The sequence below is a fragment of the Arabidopsis thaliana genome, chromosome 3 (genome assembly GCF_000001735.4).
Source record: "Arabidopsis thaliana chromosome 3, partial sequence".
Taxonomy (NCBI): domain Eukaryota; kingdom Viridiplantae; phylum Streptophyta; class Magnoliopsida; order Brassicales; family Brassicaceae; genus Arabidopsis; species Arabidopsis thaliana.
Window position 1 is genome coordinate 23,020,736 of NC_003074.8, and position 20,571 is coordinate 23,041,306.

General features: G+C 39.0%; 8 protein-coding genes, 1 long non-coding RNA gene and 1 other non-coding gene across 17 annotated transcripts; 5 read left to right on the forward strand and 5 right to left on the reverse strand.

Annotated features, from left to right (window-relative positions):
* Nucleotides 1-289: 289 nt before the first annotated feature.
* Nucleotides 290-2,038, forward strand: AT3G62190 (Chaperone DnaJ-domain superfamily protein). 4 transcript variants are annotated; one of them, NM_116084.3, is made up of 6 exons: nt 290-476; nt 745-837; nt 924-954; nt 1,492-1,524; nt 1,600-1,738; nt 1,825-2,038. In NM_116084.3, exons 1-6 carry the CDS (start codon nt 411-413, stop codon nt 1,877-1,879), a joined length of 417 nt encoding a protein of 138 aa, NP_191778.1. In that variant the 5' UTR covers nt 290-410; the 3' UTR covers nt 1,880-2,038. The 4 variants fall into 4 exon arrangements, with proteins under 4 accessions (NP_191778.1, NP_001319819.1, NP_001327418.1 ...); NM_001340145.1 differs by having other exon boundaries at nt 1,302-1,738; NM_001340146.1 differs by having other exon boundaries at nt 304-476; nt 1,492-1,738.
* Nucleotides 2,039-2,045: 7 nt separating this feature from the next.
* Nucleotides 2,046-5,069, reverse strand: AT3G62200 (Putative endonuclease or glycosyl hydrolase). Its single transcript, NM_116085.3, has 3 exons — nt 4,642-5,069; nt 3,005-4,523; nt 2,046-2,909 (listed from the first exon to the last, which is right to left on the reverse strand). Exons 1-3 carry the CDS (start codon nt 4,934-4,936, stop codon nt 2,702-2,704), a joined length of 2,022 nt encoding a protein of 673 aa, NP_191779.1. The 5' UTR covers nt 4,937-5,069; the 3' UTR covers nt 2,046-2,701.
* Nucleotides 5,027-5,243, forward strand: AT3G09755. Its single transcript, NR_141563.1, has one exon. It is a non-coding gene; the product is annotated as an other RNA (long non-coding RNA).
* A 622-nt stretch (nt 5,244-5,865) lies between these two features.
* Nucleotides 5,866-7,600, reverse strand: EDA32 (Putative endonuclease or glycosyl hydrolase). Its single transcript, NM_116086.3, has 2 exons — nt 7,102-7,600; nt 5,866-6,737 (listed from the first exon to the last, which is right to left on the reverse strand). The coding sequence occupies exons 1-2, from the start codon at nt 7,376-7,378 to the stop codon at nt 6,175-6,177; spliced, it is 840 nt and encodes a 279-aa protein (NP_191780.1). The 5' UTR covers nt 7,379-7,600; the 3' UTR covers nt 5,866-6,174.
* A 682-nt stretch (nt 7,601-8,282) lies between these two features.
* AT3G62220 (Protein kinase superfamily protein) lies at nt 8,283-10,420 on the reverse strand. 3 transcript variants are annotated; one of them, NM_116087.4, is made up of 8 exons: nt 10,329-10,420; nt 10,045-10,142; nt 9,712-9,962; nt 9,498-9,624; nt 9,143-9,416; nt 8,933-9,065; nt 8,757-8,843; nt 8,283-8,669 (listed from the first exon to the last, which is right to left on the reverse strand). In NM_116087.4, exons 2-8 carry the CDS (start codon nt 10,127-10,129, stop codon nt 8,541-8,543), a joined length of 1,086 nt encoding a protein of 361 aa, NP_191781.1. In that variant the 5' UTR covers nt 10,130-10,142; nt 10,329-10,420; the 3' UTR covers nt 8,283-8,540. The 3 variants fall into 3 exon arrangements, with proteins under 3 accessions (NP_191781.1, NP_001326308.1, NP_001326307.1); NM_001340148.1 differs by having other exon boundaries at nt 8,319-8,669; nt 9,498-9,962; NM_001340149.1 differs by having other exon boundaries at nt 8,365-8,669; nt 10,045-10,420.
* Nucleotides 10,421-10,795: 375 nt separating this feature from the next.
* DAF1 (F-box family protein) lies at nt 10,796-12,411 on the forward strand. Its single transcript, NM_116088.3, has one exon. It carries the CDS (start codon nt 10,854-10,856, stop codon nt 12,237-12,239), a length of 1,386 nt encoding a protein of 461 aa, NP_191782.1. The 5' UTR covers nt 10,796-10,853; the 3' UTR covers nt 12,240-12,411.
* A 208-nt stretch (nt 12,412-12,619) lies between these two features.
* On the reverse strand, nt 12,620-16,073 carry AT3G62240 (RING/U-box superfamily protein). The gene is made up of 7 exons (NM_116089.3): nt 15,751-16,073; nt 15,253-15,561; nt 14,941-15,149; nt 14,810-14,858; nt 14,642-14,731; nt 14,492-14,554; nt 12,620-14,407 (listed from the first exon to the last, which is right to left on the reverse strand). The coding sequence occupies exons 1-7, from the start codon at nt 15,916-15,918 to the stop codon at nt 12,857-12,859; spliced, it is 2,439 nt and encodes an 812-aa protein (NP_191783.1). The 5' UTR covers nt 15,919-16,073; the 3' UTR covers nt 12,620-12,856.
* A 71-nt stretch (nt 16,074-16,144) lies between these two features.
* On the forward strand, nt 16,145-16,217 carry AT3G62245. Its single transcript has one exon. It is a non-coding gene; the product is annotated as a tRNA-Ala (tRNA).
* A 65-nt stretch (nt 16,218-16,282) lies between these two features.
* Nucleotides 16,283-17,274, forward strand: UBQ5 (ubiquitin 5). The gene has a single exon (NM_116090.3). The coding sequence runs from the start codon at nt 16,403-16,405 to the stop codon at nt 16,874-16,876; it is 474 nt and encodes a 157-aa protein (NP_191784.1). The 5' UTR covers nt 16,283-16,402; the 3' UTR covers nt 16,877-17,274.
* A 256-nt stretch (nt 17,275-17,530) lies between these two features.
* Nucleotides 17,531-19,933, reverse strand: AT3G62260 (Protein phosphatase 2C family protein). Of its 3 annotated transcripts, none has more exons than NM_116091.4 (4): nt 19,489-19,933; nt 18,922-19,107; nt 18,613-18,848; nt 17,531-18,342 (listed from the first exon to the last, which is right to left on the reverse strand). In NM_116091.4, exons 1-4 carry the CDS (start codon nt 19,654-19,656, stop codon nt 17,781-17,783), a joined length of 1,152 nt encoding a protein of 383 aa, NP_191785.1. In that variant the 5' UTR covers nt 19,657-19,933; the 3' UTR covers nt 17,531-17,780. The 3 variants fall into 3 exon arrangements, with proteins under 3 accessions (NP_191785.1, NP_001327483.1, NP_850737.1); NM_180406.1 differs by having other exon boundaries at nt 17,555-18,342; nt 18,922-19,110; nt 19,489-19,835; NM_001340150.1 differs by having other exon boundaries at nt 17,532-18,342; nt 18,922-19,897.
* Nucleotides 19,934-20,571: the final 638 nt, after the last annotated feature.

The following is a 20,571-nucleotide window of genomic DNA, read 5'->3' on the forward strand; positions in this document are numbered from 1 at the left end:
TTAGATTAAAAAGAAAATGATATTTAGAGTTTAGAAGAAAGTTCTCAAATCATTTACGACATTTTATGAACTTTTTATTTCTAAAATAAGATTTTGTGGTATATTTGAAATTCGAACATTTTGATAAGAATTTTTGTAGATATATATTTTGAAACTCTCTGTTTACTAAATTTTAATTTTCTTGTGATAATTGAACATTTTTTTAATCATTTTCCAACAATTTCTACAAAATTTTATTTTTAAAAAGTATATATTGGTCCAGTTCAAAACTATATATTTACGAAAGAAAATGAAATGTAGGGCAGTGGTTGTGAGAGGTACACGTATGATTCTGAAGCTAAAAATGAGATTAATATATGAAGGACCGACTCTCTGAAGCGAAACCGTAGACGCGGGAAGCTTTTTGGAAAATGGAGGTGGAGGAAGCCAAGATCTTGCTCGGCTTTCCTCCTAATTCTCGTCCCGATCCTTCTCAGGTTTCTTCTTCTCTTCTTTTTCGATTACGGTCGTTTGTGAGTTTCTCCGCGAGATTTTCGATCACTGAATTCGATCAATTAGGGTTTTTGAATCTATCTGTCTTTTGAATTTGAGAGCTGAAATGGTTCGATTATAGACTCGAATTTGGTGATGTCAATTTTAGTTGAATCGATGGTATATCCACAAGTTTTGTTTGTTAGGTATGGGAATTGCGAGGGAGATTGGTGGATTTATTTTAATACATGTGTTGATATGAATCGATGATAGGTTAAAGCTGCTTACAGGAAGAAAGTATGGGAATCACATCCTGACTTATTTCCTGATGATCAGAAGCTTGTTGCCGAGTCTAAGTTCAAATCGGTTTGTGCTCTTTTCTCTGCAAATTCTTTTCTTCTATTTCTTCTCACAAGACAAGTTTAAAGTTAGTATTGAAATTTTTGCTGCAGATATCTGAAGCTTATTCTTGCCTAGAGTCTGGTAATTCTCTCTCAGATTGAACCCTTTTCCTTGTTTGTCAGAGAATCTTTGGTCTGCACAAACCCAAATGAGCTAGTAGGTGCTACTTGTGGGTGAACTTTCCTGATGAATGCATACGGTGAAATTTTTAACCACTGCATGAGGAACTAAATCCTGATAGCTTTGACGAACGTTAAAGTGTTTATTTTTCCTATCTTTTGCCTGTCTTCATTTTTGCACGAGATGTTCTGAAACTGAATGTAGGCCAGTGCAACAATGAGTTGCTCATTAGGTAGAGTGCTTCGATGTCTGGATGTTTCTCTAGTTCCCAATGAGTGAAATTTCTAGTTTTGGTATTGATATCGCAGATTTGACTCCTTTGGAGCTATTGTTGTTGGAATTGGAAGAATGAGAATAAAATCTAGCTCATTTGGGTTTACAAGTCTGCAGAATCAGGACACGTTTACTCTGTTTTTATATACTTCGATACATTCCATAACCATTATCTCTAGTACAATATCAAGCTTTGTAATTTCCAACATTGGTCTCTGTTTGCAGGTGATGTTAAAGGTCAATGGTATTACAGAGCAGGTAAAAAGACTACTCAACACTCAGATGTGTTCTTAATGGGTTATACACACTGATGGGACTCTCAATTTTGATAAGGTGTGTATTCGAGGGTCGTCAAGACTGGGGTTCCTCGGCCATATTCATCTGCCAAAAGAGGTAACCGTTGGTTGATCGGTGCACCTTTCCTTTTGATTGTCTTAGGAACCATCGGACTTGGTGGAATCAAAGCTAACAGGTGAGTTTCACTTGTGTTTTTCTATTACTGTATTAACTGGAACTATTATTAGTACTAGTGTTTATTGGGAATTTTGGCACTTGCAGGGCATATAATCTGCAAAAACAGACGTTCCCATCTCACAATCCTTTCCTTCCTTGATTCAAAGTCTCTTTCAACACAACACTTTGAATCATTGGATATGTAACCTTTGTATTGTACGAATGAATCTACTTGGACCTTTGTTAAGAAACTTGTATCTCAGGATCGATAGCTTTATTTAAAATTTAGAAATTATAGAATGAATGCGCAAGATTTCGCTACAACTTTCAGATCATCATTTCTAACACCTGTTATGTTAAACAATATGATAAACGAAAGTACCAGTAGAAATTACTTTCATACATAAACATAAACGTCTTTTAAAAGAAAAGGAAAAGCTTGAAGGTTCAGAATAAGACATACGTAGGTAAAAAGAAAAAAGAGGTAAGATTACAGATATTTTTCCCAACGACATTAGGAATATCACGAATATAACTGTAACCTCTATAGTAAGACCAAAAGAAACAGATTGCCGTAACTAATGCAGAAACTTTGGTGATGCAGAGATTCCCAATCACATCCTCATGAATTTGTGCGATCTTCTTGATGATGGCAAGTTGGCAACACTAAGGTTTTTACGAACCTAATCATGATCTAGTACATGACATTTAGGTCCAAACTTTAACTACCCCAAACTTTTAGCCTTAACTCCTTCATACTGAACCGACTGAAAGTAAAATTAAAAAAAAAAAGTGCTGCTTCTACTAAGGAACTAGTACTTAGACTTCAGAATCATCTCATTCTGAAGTTTTAGATATGGAAAACCCTATTTTTCCATGTCTTAGTGTTCTCTATATTTGATATTCAAGGTAGTACCCATATATGCTCTGTTTATGGCTGCTACTACATCTTCTTCGGTATTTCATTGAACAAAGATTAGATTCAGGCAACGGTTTGGATACCTGGATCCGCTTCAGTAGCTGTCTCGTTTGTGGTCTCTGCAGCAAGGCTAATAGTAATTGGTTTCCATCCTGTTTGATGATGGGTAATCCATTTCTTTGTGGTTGCTGTTATATTCAAGATCTGTAGTATGTCACCTAAAGTAAACTCTTTTAGACATTCCTTTTTCAGAACTTGTGCAGCTTCATACCTATATATTAGATCAAAAGAGGACGAAAAGGATGTTATAACATTTTCATGGGTAAGGAAGGAACTATAGATCCTTAAGTAAACAAACATTCTAACCTGCACGTAGTTGCCGTAAACTCCACACGCCCAGAAGATGAGGTTAGAAACTGTTGTATTCTATCCCAAGTTTCTTTTGGGTATTGCTTAGCGTTTGCCCCTAAAGGGTTTACACAGTTCCATAGAGCTTCATTTTTGCCAATGTAGAGCTTTAGTTTACCTACATTTGTCATCATGATCATATGATGCTCCAAAGCACTTTCCAAAGCCTTCTTTACGTCAGTACCGTGATGCTTAGGATCTCCATACTGAATGCAATCCGAGATATTTGGCTCGGTAGGCATAACTTTTTCAGTTTTCAAGATGTGTAGAGCATGTAAGATAACGCCTATAAGGCCTTGAACATACTCAGATGGTGGTGGACACTCTTGTGTTCCCCACCTATCATTGCTAGAACCAGATCCAGTAACCATTGGAGGCTGAGAAGGTGGAACTCCAGGACTGGAAGGGTAGGTGTGGGCAGTGGTTGTCGTAGATTGAGTTACCGGGGCACTACTACACCGTGGAATATAACTCTTATTTGGACCATTATGAGTATATGAGGATTCCATCTTTGGTCTGAATTCTTGTCTAACTTGAGGATTGAAATTAGGACGGTTTTGAGTTTGACTAGGATATTGAGACACACTTAGATTGCTGATATCAAGTGGAGTCAAGAGAGGTGGAGACGGAAATCTAGGCCCGTCATTTCGCGGGTGCTGCATTGGACGGAAACCATTACCAACTGGAGGATTCAGATTCTCTGGGCGGTAAGGACGGAAAACATTACCATAAGGTGGCCGCATAGTGGCAGCACCTGGCCTAGCAGCATTGGGATAATAGTTCTGAGCATGGTTTGGGATGCTGTTTCCATTATTCCAAGAAGGATCAGTGTTAGGGTAAGGTTGTCTAGGAGGGAATGGACCAGGGCGAGGAGGATAAGTGTACTGATTCTGATTCTGAGGATTAGTCATGACATTACCAGGGAAAGTGTTAACATTGCTAGAGGGTAAATTGGGAGGAGGAGGTCTGCTAGTGGAAACAGATGGCTCGCTAGTGCCAAAGAACTCATGTGGGGCTTTCTTAAACTGTTTCCCTTGAGTATTCTGTTGTTGCTGACGGTAATTATTGTTAGGCTGATGATTAGATGGTTTTGGAACATATTTGACTTTGGATTTGTTGTCAAAGACTCTCCTGGAGTCAGAATTTGAATCCAGAGGTTGGCTTGATGGAATCTCTGAACCAGGCTTTGGGGTCGTTTGGTTGGCAACAAGTTGTAAGCTTTCGGCTCGTGTAAGAGGGATTCCACCAGCAGATAGGCTAGTCCAAAGCCACACAGTCTTTGCAGCATGAACAAGTGGCACAGATGCTTTGAGAGGCTGTGCCAAAAGAACATTGTAACGTCTCATTCTCAATCCGTGAAGAGCATTGGAGAAGTCTCTGTCTCCTGATATTAACATAAAATTCGCAGGTGCAGGATTGTCTAACGCCCAAAACAACATGTCCACTAGTATCTTCTTATCACTCGCATCTTTCACCCCTGAAACAGTAACCATACACATGAAAAGAAAAACAATCAATTCACAATTGAAATCTAACCAAGCAGATAAAGATACAGAAACTAAGTAATAGAGATAGTTTTAAAAGGGGGAAGTTACCGGCGGGGACGTGGTTGAGCGCAATTCCGGTGGAATTAAGAGCATGTTGAATGGTCAAAGGGATGCGATTGGTATCACCATAAGCAGAGATAGAAACAGGACCACAATAGTTCATCTTCTGAAGCGCCGAAGTGATATTCTGAGCAATTCCATGAGCATCAAGACCGTTAGGGACTTGGCAATTCTCTATGTCCCACCACACTGAAGTCTTCGCTCTCACGTACTGAGCCTCAGCCATCTCTGCCGGCACCGAATTAGTTCCGAAATCCCCATCACTCGCCGAGTTCGTCGACATCGATCTTCCGCCGCCGTAAGCTACTACTACGAATCGCCAAAGGAATCTTCGAATAAGGGATTTTTCAATTATTAGCCGAAAAGGTTTTTCTGTTCTTCCCTTTATATTTCCCTGATGATGAAGCGAGTGTTCTTTGACAATTTTGTCCCTACAGTATCGGCGAGGGGAAGGGTAGTTTAGGAAAGAAAAAGTGAAGCGTTTTGATTGGTGGAGAGTCGTGGTTTATGCCTTGTTGGCATCGGTTGAGTAGTGGTGTGATACTGTGGTTGGTTTAGTGGACGCTCTCGTGCACCGTTTCGTTTACGTCCGTTCTCTTGTAGTTGACGTTGACCATGATGACTTCTACTTCAACTTCAACGAAAAAGACTCACCGTTTTTGTTTTTCACGAAGAAAACTTCTCTCTGTTTTCCATCTGTCACGACGTTTACGTCCTAACTTCCCTTGAAATCTTTTTTTTTTTTATCTAATACAGTAGTCAATGTTTTTTCTATATACTTTTTGTTTGATTCAAATTTTACATATAAATATTTGAAAATGGTGAATTTTGTTTTTCAAATTTCCTAAGCTAAGCCTATTTATTAACGTGGTAGTATGAAAACAAGAAACAAGTTGATAAAACAAATGATTATTGTCGACATCTTAATAGTTGGTTAAAATTAATATTTCGGAAAGCCGTCCTTTTTAATAAATGAGATAATTCTAGCAAAATTTTCTACTTTAATCATTGATTGTGGCATTATGTTGTTTAAAAGTATTATATAATACGCATAACACTAATGTACCCACTTCTTGTTCTTTGAGTGACAATGTACATTACTTCTGGCATTATCGAATATGAATGTTTGTAGCTAAAACTTAAAAGAAGTTCCCTTGTGCTAAACTTGTCGATGATGAATTAGGATTTACAAGAAAAATATATGGATGGTTATAAATATTAAACAAATTATATAAAAATATATAACAATAAAATCATTCGTCGGAATTCAAAATCGTGATTTCTCCCATGGAGATAAAACAATGCGTAATTGCGTATAATCACATCAGGGTAAATACTCACACAACTAAGCTCGAAAACACAAGCTGAGAAAGAAAAGAATCAATAAAGAGAAAGACATAGTGGCTGCAGCATTTAACTTCTGAGTTGATTAAGTTCTCCGTAGTCTGCAGCTCCAAGCAAATCATCTTCACGGCAACAGCCAAAAACAGCTCATTATTATGAAAATGGTGCATGCAGCATTTAATTTGAGTTCACAGTTGCAAGTATCATAAACATAAAGACCAATAAAATCAGTAGAGGGAGAGCGCGTTCCAGCTTCTCTTGGCGATGACGACGGATAGCATTAGGACAAAGTGGCCGCATATTAGAAGGTCCTGGTCTGGCAGCATTGGGATCTCTGTTATTCACAAAAGGATCAGGGTTTAGGTAAGGCTGACGAGCATGCAAAGGACCTGATCTAGGAGGATCAGGAAACTGATTGTGAGGAGGACTACTCATGACATTACTAGAAGTTGACGCATTGGCAACAAGTTGTGAGGTTTTAACTTTGCCTCGTATGAGAGGGTTTCCTCCGGCTAATAGACTTGTCCAAAGCCATACTGTTGTTGCAGCTTGACTTAGCGGCGCTGATGCTTTAGGAGGGTGTGCTAAGAGAATATTGTACCGTCTCAGACTCAATTTGTGAAGAGCATTGGAAAAGTCTCTATCTCCTGAAATTAACATAATATTTGAAGGCGCAGGATTGTCAAATGCCCAAAACAACATGTCCACTAGAATCTTCTTGTCACTCGCATCTTTCACCCCTGAAATAACACATCGACACACACACAAAAAAAAAAGGAAAACGAAACACTTTGGTTATTAACACTCTTTGATCAATAACAACGATCGAGGTAGTCAAAATCAACAGCAAACCAAACAGTATAAAACCCTAAAACGATTTCGATTGAGAAGTGAAATAATACAACCAATGATTATAAATGCCTACAACGTTAGTTGTTAACAAAAAACAAGAATGAAAAGAAACATAAGGCATACATCAACGATCAACAACATTCAAGCTCACTAGCAGATCTTTATTATCAGAAAAAAAAAAACAAATAAAAAGAAAGGAAAAAGAGAGTAGATCTAGATTTAGAAAACCATAAAAGGGTTTAAGGAATTCACCGGCCGGGACATGGTGGAGCTCGATTCCGGTGGAATTAAGAGCATGTTGGATGACATGAGGGATACCACTCGTATCACCATAAGCGGAGATTGAGACCCGACCACAATAGTTCATTTTCTTAAGCGCCGAACTAATATTCTGAGCAATCCCATGTGCATCAAGACCCTTAGGGACTTGACAATTCTCTATATCCCACCATACTGAGGTCTTCGCCATCACGTACTGAGCCTCAGCCGTATCCGCCGTTCCCAAATCTTCTTTCCCCGCCGTATTCATCGCCGATCGCGAAAAGGAATTTTTGTTTTGAAGGACTTTCTGTTATCAACGAAAACCACTTCTTTCTCTTCAATCTTCTTCAAAGGAATCTCAATCTCCTAGTTGACGACCAAGACTCCTCACTCGTCAGTGTTTCCACTTTCCACGATGAAACTTTATTTTATTTTACGTAAAAGGTTAAATATATTACATCAACTAGTACTTCTTTACAGAGAAATGTTTGTTTACTAGGCACAGACAAAAAAAAAAAAGGGAATTTGAAACTCATCATTAGCTCAACAAGAGCTTTCTAAGTGAGCACGAAGCAATGCTTGTTAGCCCGACGAAACTTCCTTCCGTTTTCTTATCGAGTAATTTGTATTATACTTATGTCACACGACCTTTTCAAACTCATTTCTTCATTGCACATTCAATTTTCCACAAATTTTTACGAGATATTCATGTTTTTTTTGGTATGTTTGATAAAATAGTCAATAAACGTAACAGTTGATCAATAGGGAATATAAATATTATACTATTTATCTAATAATAAAGAAAAAACAAATTTCTAAGAAAATCATCTATAACAAATGTAATAAATTACTCCCACTTGTTTCAAATTTAAATTTATTTTAGAAAGATTTCAATTACCACCACTTGTTTTAGTTTAAACAGGATAGTTTAGTGGTCAAATCATTACTATCAACATCAGAATTCTATGAACGATGTGTTCTTTGTTGTATAAAAACAAGTTGAATTATTAGATACGCTTAACGATCAAATGTCTATATCAAATGATAAGATCCAAAATTCGGTTAGTTTTCGTATCATTTTGTAATTTTAATTATTTTCTTTTTCCATTTCTTTTATAAAACAAATCAAATTATTACCGTTACAACATCTTCGTATTTGGCTGAATAATAGTCTGTAAAACAGCATATTTTTCTTAAGATTTGATATATTTCGCACAAATTTCTAATCCATAGCTTACTTCAAAAAATATTCAGTTACTCCCACTTGTATTTAATTTAAATTTAAAACAAAACAGGAGACTTTAGTGGTCAAATCATAATAAGTTCCAATGTCAGAATTCTATGAACACTATGTTTGTTGTTGTATGAGAAAATTATGTTTCCAGTATAAATAAAAGAACTTCTTAAACGGTAACGGCTACGGGTTAACACTAAGGTGCTCCTTCTCCTGCAGGTCCGGTCCGAGCATTCAACAATGGTTGCAGAGCCTTCACGACAATACTCATGTTTGGTCTGAAATCAGCTTCGTATTGTACACACAATGCAGCAACAGCAGCTAACTGCATTATCAACAACAACGATGATCAAACACAAAACAATTATATCAAGACTGTGGTTCTATCTTCAAGGCTGGTTACAGTTTATACCTTAGCAACAGCTTTTGGAGGGTAATCTCCTCCCAGTCTTGAATCAACACACTGCTTAACCTTGTCTTCGCTTAGCTTTGGTGTAGCCTACAGAGTTTTGATTGTTATAATAAGAATTTTGAAAAAAGTACATGATGCAAGATTGTTCATCTTTGAAAGAGATCAGAAAAATTTACCCATGTGACTAGACTTTGCTGGCCTCGAGGCAATGTATGATCAACAGGCTTTCGACCTGTAAGAAGCTCGAGCAGTACAACTCCGAAACTGTATACGTCACTCTTGGCACTCAATTGCCCAGTCATTGCATATCTAGTAAAGAGAATACGAGCATATGAGAGATCGAGGATTGAACAATGGAGAATAAGAAGAAAAGAAAACCAACTTACTCAGGGGCATGGTAACCAAAGGTTCCAAGAACACGAGTTGAATGAAGGCGTGCTGCCATATCAGGAGCTTGATTTGAGAGATCAAAGTCAGCTATCTTGGCTACATCGTTATCAAAGATTAGAACATTGCTGGATTTTATGTCACGGTGGATGACATGTGGATTTGCCTTTTCATGTAAATACTCAAGCCCTCTTGCTGCTCCAACAGCAATCTTCACTCGTTGATGCCACGACAAGAGTGGACCAGGCTTTGCTCCCTTCACACCTTTTCTCCCTGAGAAAGCATAGCATATGTTAACATCAACAAAACCACTCTCTAAACAAAAATAAAACACAAAGTCATTTCTAATTGTACCGTGAAGAATATCATGAAGAGATCCATTTTGGGCAAACTCAAAGACAAGTATCCTCGAATTCCCATCAACAGAGTAACCAAGCAGCTCAACAAAGTTAACATGCTTCAACCTCGAAACCATGGAAACCTGAAGATTCATTCCCAAATTCAACATGTAAAGTGGGACCATAAGTCCATAATCCATCAACAAATAACCTATCTATATTAACCAAACCTGTGCTAGAAACTCTTCATTAGGCTGTTTGTTAGAATCTAACTTTTTAATGGCTGCACGCTGACCATTCTTTAACACCCCGTGATACACTCTCGCATACGAGCCTTCACCGATAAGAGAATTAGTTCCAAAATCATTCGTTGCTTCAATCAGTTCATCAGCGAGAATAGCAGCTACTTCTATAGGCTGCACTTTCACACTCTGAGCACCTTTTTGTGCAGTTTCAGAGCCGTTGCGCCTTCCATCATTTCCTTCACTCCCACCATCAAAGAAAACAAATTAGCAGAGATTAATAATTTAAGAACATGATGAGAGACAGTAACTGAAAATTACCTCCAGATTGTTTGGTCATATTGTGACCTCCATAATCATTAGCTCCAGGCAAATCATCTTCACGGCAACAGCCAAAACAGCTCATTGAATCTCTGTATCTGTAGCATTCAATTTCGAAATAACATTGAGGAATAAGAAAACACAGAGAGAAACCCCTAGTCACACCCAAAACTCGTAAAGCGCGTTATCATTTGAGAATCTACGGAAACTAAGCTACGATTACAAATCAGAGCAAACGAACAAACTACGAAGGAAGCGAATCCGAAAATAATGGAGAAGCTTACACTGATCCAAAAACCAAACGAACGAGAGAGAGAGAGAGAGAGAGAGAGAGAGAGAGAGAGAGAGAGAGAGAGAGAGAGAGAGAGAGGTTTCGAAGATCTAAGAAATCGGTGAAGAGAGGAAGAAATCCAAGGGACCCACTTTAGTCCCTGGACTGTGCTCTCTCTAATTTGACTTAAAGTCAACGTTCCTTAACCGCAATAATTAGTGGGCCTAATTAATTGGGTCGTAAAAATAAAGCCTATTATAAGTAAATTTATTATCGGCCCAGTCGGGTTCGATTATTAATTAAATATGGCTTTTGTGAATTAATTAGAAAATGCGTATCGTTGCAATTCTTCAATGAGTAACGGACAAACCCTAACCTCTGTAAAAAGAGCGGTTAGAGAAACGAGAACCGCCAAACGAACAAAAAGTCGCAACCTTTCAAAAATATATATAAAGACAAGGAAGAGCACTGTTTTCCCTCACGCCACACACATTATTCTCTTCCTGAATCCATTACTTTTACTCCAAAATCATTAACAATGGACTCAGGAAGTGCAGTGGACATCATTTCGACGCTTTCAGACTTCCTGCTCGTCCTGATCATTTCGAACCTTTCCTTCAAGGAGGCTTTGAGCACCAGTCGCCTTTCCACCCGCTGGAGACACATATGTCGCGAAACGAGAAACATCTCTTTCAGAGAGGACGAGATCGTGACATTCGCTGATGATTCCGTTGCTCGCTATTACCAAAGGGCTGCATTAGTTGCCTATATGGTTGGTTGGGTTAACAATTTTACCGGTGGAGTTGTTGAAAGCTTCGAGCTTCGTCTCTCTAATTCGTATGCTTTTGAAGAAGGGGTCACCACACTGATCGAATTCGCTGTCTCCAAGAATGTCAAGCATCTTTTTCTTGACCTCTCAGAACCTCGTTGGGTTACCAATAACGACGCTGCACAATTAGAACCGGGTTTGATCAAATTACCGGAGAGTTTTTACAAGATTACCAGTCTCGTGACGTTGAAGTTATTCGGTTGCCGGTTTGAACCATCGAGGCTCGCGAAACCGGGTATGGTGAAAACCATGTTCTTCCGCTGGATCCGTCTCGAGATGTTATCGGCTTTGATAGCAAAGACACCTCTTCTCGAGATCTTGAACATCAAAAACTGTTGGGAGATTGGTCTTGATGCGATAACCGGATATAACGACCGGTTAATGAAGTTGGTTTTCAAGTATTGTTCCTTCTCCGCGCAGCAAACCACACTGGACGTGCCCAATATTCAGATCTTCAAGTACTTTGGGAAAGTCTATCGCTTTGAGTTCGCGAGTGCGAACAAGTTAATGGAGGAGGCATATCTGGACTACCGTGAAGAGAGCCGTTACAACGTGAGTGCAGGAGCAATAATCAGTGGATTTCTCTACAGTATGTTGTCTGCTAAGACATTCACAATCTGTCCGTATGTCCTTCAATTGATCCAAGAGTGTGAAGACCCGGTGCGACTGAAAGCACCGATGGAGACAAGACAGTTGGTTCTGAAGACAAATTTTGAACCTAATGAGTTTGTTGGAATCAGATTCATGCTTAACAGTTCTCCGTATCTGGAGACACTCTCATTCCAGATGGTGGGTCCTCGGCCCATCGAAGAGATGGTGCCTCAGATCGATCCAGAGGCTTATTGGGGGCAGAATACCAGTCATGAATGTTTGAAGAAAACACTTAAGAAAGTGGAGGTGTGGAGCTTTTATGGTGGTACGCACGAGTTACGTGTTCTCGAGTATCTGATTCGTTATGGTCGTATGTTGGAGAGGGTGGATCTGTATCAGCCAATTGGATTGGATGATATTCAACTGCTTCCGATACGTGCTGCAGCTGATAGGGTGGGAGAGTTCGAGGCTCGTTCGGAGAATTTGGTCGTTACTTTTTACTAAGAAACCTTTAAGGGATCTAAGGATGGATAAATTTGGGTGTATTACCTATCTTATGTTGTTTTTCAGTTATAAACTTCAATTGTGGTTCCTGGATTTGTAATCACACATTTGTATTTCCCTTTTAAAACTTAATAATAAAAAGTATTAAAACTTTAATTGTAATTTTATTTTTTTTCCATTACTTTATTATGCTAATATGTATTAAAACTTTTATATTTAACACTGTGAAAAAAAAACAAAATAAAAAAATATAGTAGAAATTTTTCTGATGATAAACACAATATTTACACAACTTACTATACCAATAAAATTTGCTCAATCAACCCTCTTTTGTAACATTAAAGAAATAAATTACTTCAAACAAAATATTTTTAAAAATTGCGTTTAGATTATTTCTTACGATTCTAATTCCTTTTTTAATGCCAAATAAAGACTAATTTAATTAAGTCAGAAATAGATGAAATATAGAAAAAGCAAAAACACCATATTATATCAAATTAAATTTTGCTCAAAAAGCTCTCTATCACTCTGACAAAAAAATGAGAGAGTAAACATCTAATCGCACACTTTACTCATAAGCCAAAATAACATAGAGAGAGAGAGAGAGAATTAGTTCTTTACGAGAAAAGGTTAGCACCTCCTTTACGCCAAACCCCACGAACCGGTAAACCACCGGTCTGATTTTGGTTACTGTTGGAATTACTATCCTTAGATTCTTGTTCAGACTCGCGAGTAGAATTGTTAAGATCCAGCAAGGCAGCCATTGATCCATCTCCAAGCCGTACTCTGTGAAACTTAGAAGTTTTCTTACGTTGCTGTTTGCTTCCTGTGGAAGAAGAATCCGTTCCTACTACTTGTGATTTGCCTTTGTCTGATCTATAGGTATTCTTATCCTTTGATATCGCCTCCTCTTCTTCTTCCTGTGGATTCTGAGAAGATTGTAATCTCCTTACTGTGTCCATAAAGTTATCTGCTAGTGTTTCTTTAGGGTCAACAACTTTCACAGCTTTTCCTTTGTTTTTCTTTGAACTTTGACTCTCTTTAGGCTGAGAAGAGCTCTGCGCAGCACTCCGACCATTATCCTTTGAATCCTCTTCTCTCAAACTGGCATTATGGGTATCAATGAGTTCCTTCTGCCTCTTAGGGTCAGGACACAGTCTAGCAAGATCAATAACCAAGTGAGACAATCCATAACCTTGCACATACTCCAAATAAGTCTTTGCATCAATGGAACCTTGACGATACTGTCCTGATATATTCCTGAAGGCCACGAATACATCTTCATCATGACCAAGTGCAGATCGCATTTTCTCAATCAATGACTTGTTGGCAGATTGTACATCTGGAGGGGGTTGAGTGTTTGACGATCCCTGTGTAGTGGTTGATGATGTTTTACGATTTTGCACAACAGCAGAAGAAACTGGAGGAAAATCTGAATGAGAAGGCTGAAGTGATCTTGTATCAGATAGATTAGGGGCTGAGGAAGAGTGAGGAATCCTATTTGCATTACGAGCAGCCTGTGGAACTGCAGAAGCCAGAGGTCGAGGTTGTGAAACTCTGTTATGGGACCTAGATTGGACTGAAGAACTAGAGGCTTGTACAGGCGTTCGACCTATAGCTGGCCATCCTGAAGAAGAATGATTACCTCCACTTGTAATAGATGCTTGTCCTGGGCCTCGATTAATCACTGGCCATCCTTGAGAAGGACTAGCAATAGCGGAAGCAGTAGAAGTTCGATTTGTTTGGCGTCTTAGACGAGCAGCCATGGTGTTAGTTGGTAAACTCTCTACGTTCTGTCCAGAACTCTGTTGCCCAGAAAGAGGAGGAAAAGCAGATTCTCCAAGACGTGAACCACCACCACCAAAGCTTCCTACAGCTTGAAGATACCGTGAAGAGGGTTCCATATCTGTAGTTGATAGAGATTCCATTGGCTGAATAAGGGGATCAGTATCATCCACGTGTATGTTGTTGTTTTCAGAGAATCCGGGTGGTGCACTTGAGGGTGGAGGAGCAGGCTCTTGCCGAGAATACTCAGACTCAGATAAACGAAGAGCGGCATGAACTGCAAGATTATATTCTTCATCACCAGGCTCGCGACGAAATGATCGGGGTCTTCCTCGACGATTCTCTTGATCATTTCCACGACTGTATCGGAAACTTGTCGGTATCTGGAGTTGAATCCAATTGTTAAACACAGGCAATCAAACTGGACCATAAATTAACAATGACAACATGCAAGAGGTGTTACATACCTGTAATGCAGCACTTCGCTGAGACCGAGACATTTTACCTCCATGCTCAATAGCGTTATGCCTCTGAAAAAAGAATAGAAATCCTCAACAAAAGTCTATGGAGTCAAACTAAAAAAAAAGATACAGGAGAAATTCTTTAAAAGTGTTTACTTTCAACTCTGATTCATTCTGGAAAACTGTGAACTTCTTAGCAAGGCAGGAGTCGTCTTCACAGAGGAAATGGTCTCTACGGAAATGAATCTGTTGCATGAACATGTAGAATCAGAACAGATGCAGCCACAATTTAACCTGTGCTGTAATGAAAGTTGTTGATGTTACCTCTAAGTCATCATAGTTTTTGTAATATTCATATTGCCCTGGCTGTGACCTATATTGGATATTAAAATCAATGAAGTCATTCAGGTTACATACTCTCAACAGTAAGAATTCATAATATAAATTGGCATTACCTTTGGCATAGATGACAGGTGTAATGCTCTGTAGACATGTGAGTATACAATTCATTATCACCATAGAAAGGATTCCTACAGAATTCACACATAGGATGTCCTGCGAAGCCTCCCCTTTCACTCTCACTTCCATCAACTTCAGAGTCACCAGTCTGTATGTGTTGGTTCAGTTGTGCCCTAGTATACAACTTTTGTTCACATATGAATATCTGTCCACAGAGAGAGAGAGACACACACACACACAGATGTAAACAAATGTGCAAATTTTCCGAGAAGATAATAACAAATAAGCTGCAGATATGAAGCTCCAACCTTTCGCCCTTCTAGACATAAACCACACATATGCAATTTGTGCTTATGATATAAATGACCCTTCAACTGTTCGACGCTCTTAATCCGCTGACGATGATGTCTTGGTCCTCCTTCTCTAGGTTTATCTTCCGTCTTATCACAAACACCGCAAGAAAGTCTACACATAGCTTTGATCATCCTGTACTGATCCAAGTCATCAAAGAAAGCCTGAGTGTCTTCATGATACCAGAAAGCTCCTACTCGACCTTCCCTTGGTGCTGATGGGAAGGTGGAGAAATCATTGATCGTCCTTGTATAATCACCCAATGCCTGACAAAAAATTTACACGAAATCCCTTATATATGCATTCATTGGGGGACATAAAGGAGCTAAGATAGATAAAGTTCAAAACTTCATCACTATTATGTAATTGTAATAGAAGGGCAATTACAAAATTCTAGCTGAATTATCTATTTGATGCAATTGAAGAGCAAACAGTGATTAAGAAAACGTGATCACCTTGGTGACAAAAACGATAGGAGACTCGGTCTTGCAGATACAGCAGCGAGGATCGTCGAGGACGAATCGGAGACGAACGACGCATGTGGAGCAAACCTCTCGGTGACCACAAGATCCATAGGCAACCCATTCGAGATTGTCAGCGCAGACGGCACAGCTATCATCCATGTCTCTTCCTGAATTTGAGATCGAGATAAGGAAATTGTTTCGAAACGACAACAATAGAGATTGATGAGCAAGAGAGATCTAGGGTTCTCGAAAGAGGGCTCGCTAAATAAAAGGGCTAGATGAAGAAGAATATCAAAGGTCTCCTAATCATCAAGGCCAGTCAAACAAATACATAAATAAATTAATCGTTGATACTATTTAGTTAAAAAAGTGTTGAGAATCATTCGGGGATGTAGCTCATATGGTAGAGCGCTCGCTTTGCATGCGAGAGGCACAGGGTTCGATTCCCTGCATCTCCATTTTTATTTTCTTTTTTTTATAACTTTTGGTGAGCTTAATGGCCCAATAGACTGCTCTGTGAAAGCCCAAAACTAAGCCCAAATAAAATAAGGGTAGTAACGTAATTGAGCTAAGAAACCCTAGAGGTCTCCTTCGCCTACAAAATCCCCATTTTGATAATCTTCAGCAGCCGTTGCCTCAAAAGATGCAGATCTTCGTGAAAACCCTAACGGGGAAGACCATAACCCTTGAGGTTGAATCATCCGACACCATCGACAATGTGAAGGCGAAGATCCAAGACAAGGAAGGAATCCCACCGGACCAGCAGCGATTGATTTTCGCCGGGAAACAGCTTGAAGACGGCCGTACCCTCGCCGACTACAACATCCAGAAGGAATCGACGCTTCATCTCGTCCTCCGTCTCCGTGGTGGTGCTAAGAAGAGGAAGAAGAAGACTTACACCAAGCCGAAGAAGATCAAGCACAAGCATAAGAAGGTTAAGCTCGCTGTTCTTCAGTTTTACAAAATCGATGGATCTGGAAAGGTTCAGCGTTTGAGGAAGGAGTGCCCTAACGCAACCTGTGGAGCTGGGACTTTCATGGCGAGTCATTTTGATCGCCATTACTGTGGTAAGTGTGGACTCACCTACGTTTACCAGAAAGAAGGAGTTGAAGCTTGATCTGTTGTAGCGGTAGATCGATCCTTCTCTTTCTCTCTTATCTTTTAAAAACTGCATTTCTATTTGGGAATTTTGTAAGCTCTTTAATTTGAGTTATCATGGATTCTATGTTGAACATCTTTCGTTCTGGATTATAAATTATGGAAGGTTTTAGGATTTTATGGATATTCATTATGTTGTTCGTTCTATACTTTGATATTCATTGGTTGCTACTTCTTGAATCATCCTATAACGTAGTTGTGAGAGCATTTCAAATCATTTGTTTGCAGATTTATAGATGATTTGCAATGGCAACGTAGCGGAATTTATGATTTGTCTTGTATTCTTTTTAGTCAAGTGATTAATTCTCGAATAATATTCGATCTAGGATTTTAGTTTTGTGATGAGTGATTAGTTTCTACGCTTTGATTCTTAAGGCTGCTCTCATGCGTAGTAGTAGCCTTGTCTTTTTGGTTTCTAAACGTGTTGCTAATGATTTTTGAATAAGTTTGATTTATCTTTAAACTGAAGTTGTTCAAAAATAGTTTCTGCTGCATGAATTTGTAAATCTTATTAAGCGAAGAACGAAAGTTAGTCTCGAAATGATGATACATTCCTAGTTTTAAATGGTCGTGTTGAATGGAGTTTTATCTTGATCAAAAAAATAAAGATGCAATTTTATCTTGACAAAGTGGCGATCACTTAATCTTTTCTTTTTCGTTATTCATAGACAACTAACAGTATGTATGTACACAAAACTGTAATCGCATACTGTGCACACAACAAACACACTTAATACACAAGTATATCTCAAAAGAGTTCTCTCAGCTGCGTAAAATCTCTAAATACAAAAGCAGCCGTGGGAGAGATTATTCGTCATCATCAATTATATAATCATCGGTTTTCACCAGAAAACACACTAGTTTCAGCCATCCAACAGATTCCTCAAGCTACAGAAAGCTTCAGGCGAAAGACTAAAACACCTTCTCTTCTCCAATGGCACCACCGGCTTGTCCCCTCTGTCCATTGTCATGAAACATACCACCACCGCAGTTAAATTATCAAATGAGTTCCGCCCCAGAGCCTCCATCACTAGCTCTCGCGCACATCTTGTTGGATCGTTGTGCCGGTTTAAGCCACGCCTAACAATGCTAACCGCTTCTTGGCTCGTCAAGACATCCCAAATCCCATCGCACCCAATCACAAGAAACTCATCGTCTTCAGTTAGAGTTATCTGCTTGATTTCTGGTTCCGAGATCAGTGGAGATTGAGAGCCGTGTGGCAGTTTTAAATCCCAGTCGCCCAGAGCTCGGGTTACAGCTAGGACTTCATTTAGGTAACCGTCATTAGTGATGAAACCGCCGGATTCCTCCACTCTTCTTCTCTCAAGTAGATTAATCGGTTTATGGTCTTCAGACATGTCTATCGCTCTGCCTTTCCTGCATAGAACCGCTCTGCAGTCTCCGGCATTTGCAACCATTAAGAGTCTGCAAAAGACAAGAACATAAGTATCCCATGAGAAAATCACAGTTAAACCCCAAAGACAACAACAGAAAGAGTAACCAAAAGTATAAAACCATAGCCAATATTGCTCATGTCACAGGTTATATACTTACAATCTAGTATATGTAAGAGCTCTCTTAAGATCCTAACAATAGATTTATTTACCTTTGTGCACATCTTCGTATATGCGCAAGAGATCTCTTAAGATTCTAAAGATAGATTGAGAACTAAACAAAACTGAATGAAACACGTACCTTCCACAAATAAGAGCAGTCAGAGCGGTGGTACCACAAGAATCGCTGATACTGCAATCCTCTGCCAAAGCTAGATCAGCTTGAAGAAACGCATTTCTCAATGAAGTCTCAACTTCTTCCACATAAACACTACTCACTTCCGATGTCTGTGGAAACTGCTCATCTTCAAAGAAAAACCTAATGGCATTTTCCCGTACGTATGCTGCTGCTTCTGGTCCTCCATGCCCGTCAAAAACCTAAGCAGAGGAAAGTCAAGTCAGAATGTATACTTAAAAGAGCATCAGATTATAAGGAAGCAACGATACATACCGCATAGAAAGCACTAGGCTTCGGCAACTCAAAAAGGGAACCAACTTGAGAAGATAAATCGTCTATGCGAATGTGTTCATCTTCCATGTTTCTCTTTGGCCCAATATCAGCAAAGCTTCCAGACCGGATGGTCGGAATATAATCCAAGACACTAGGATCGCAATCACCCTCTGGAAAGATATCAGCCTGCTAAATAAAAGGTATACACGGATGCTCAATTGAGTATAGCAACAAATAAAACACAAGCAGTGAAGACAAGACAGTTAACAACACACAATAACTACAAAGGGCTTCTCCAACAGCTTTAAAGTTGCTTCATTAAGGCAAAGTTATAGACAACAAGCATCTATATTTGCTACGACACGCAAACACACATGAACTAGAGGTCCTCTAAGCCTAAGAGATCCAAGGATATGTTTGCAAAATATTTACAATAAAGTCATCTTATTTGATGATTCCTAATAGACTAAAACCAATAATTCAGTCGAATTTCTAATTACGTTTCAGAACCCAGCTTCTTAAATTCTCACCCAGAAAATAAAAATGTAAACTTTAAACAAGACTTACCACAGGAGAAGTCGTTAAACTTCCGGAAACCGACGCCGTTGACTGAGTAAAACCCAATTTCGGAGAAGAAACGGGAGATTTAACGGCGGAGGAAACTCCGTCAAACAACTCAATCTCCAGAACCGCCGGTAAACTCTGTTGAAACACAACCTCTGCTTCTGCTACCATCAGTCTCTTTCTCTTTTCACAATCAATTTCAATTTCACTTCAACAAAATCGATCCTTTAATTCCAAGAAACTCAAATTCTTTATCTCTGATTTTCTTTTTTTTTCTCTCTCAAATTCGTCACTTGTGTTCAACGAAAATTAACAACTATCGAAGTTCGCGTGTGAATTTATTCCTCTCGTGGACGAAATTTCTGAGCCGCGTGGGCTTTTTCTCTCTGATTATATATAAGAAGAAAAAGACTCGATTATGGGTGACTGGGTAACCGGTAAAATTCAGTTGACACGTGGCCATCATCTGTGGCGAGTCGGTTGCTTATGTAGATTATGATCTCTGTTTAGTTTGTGGATTACACACGGCTAAGACTAAGCCCTAATTATGACACGTGTCATTCGAGCTTTGACGCGCGTACCCTCGAACGACGTCGGATTCTGAACCACTCCTTTTTAAACTTTTACCAACTTCCGAGGACTTTCTTTGGAAATAACGGGGATATTTCTGTAATAGGATTAAATGTTTAGGGGTACTTTAGGAAGTACAGAACTTTCTCGACCAGAATCTCTAAAGGTTTGTCCGTGTACACACCTGCAAGTGACGATCTTTAATCACACAATGGCGTTGCATCTAGATGAATCTGGACCGTTAAAATCACCAGGATGAACTTGCCTCCCAAGGTTTAACTATCTGTCATGCCAGGTCAGCAGTCTTTTCTTTCTTTTTAATTTTTGTCACGAATAATAGTTTAGTGGTATCAAGCTTTACACATTGCGTAGATCAACAAGTTAAGTGCTCTCTATGATCCAAAGCCATTACCTAATTTATTATTTTATGTGGTTGTTTTTTCCTTCTCAATTTGACTATTGGAAAAATTAATTAAAATATCTAAACTGACATAGTAATCCAAATTTAAGAATTAC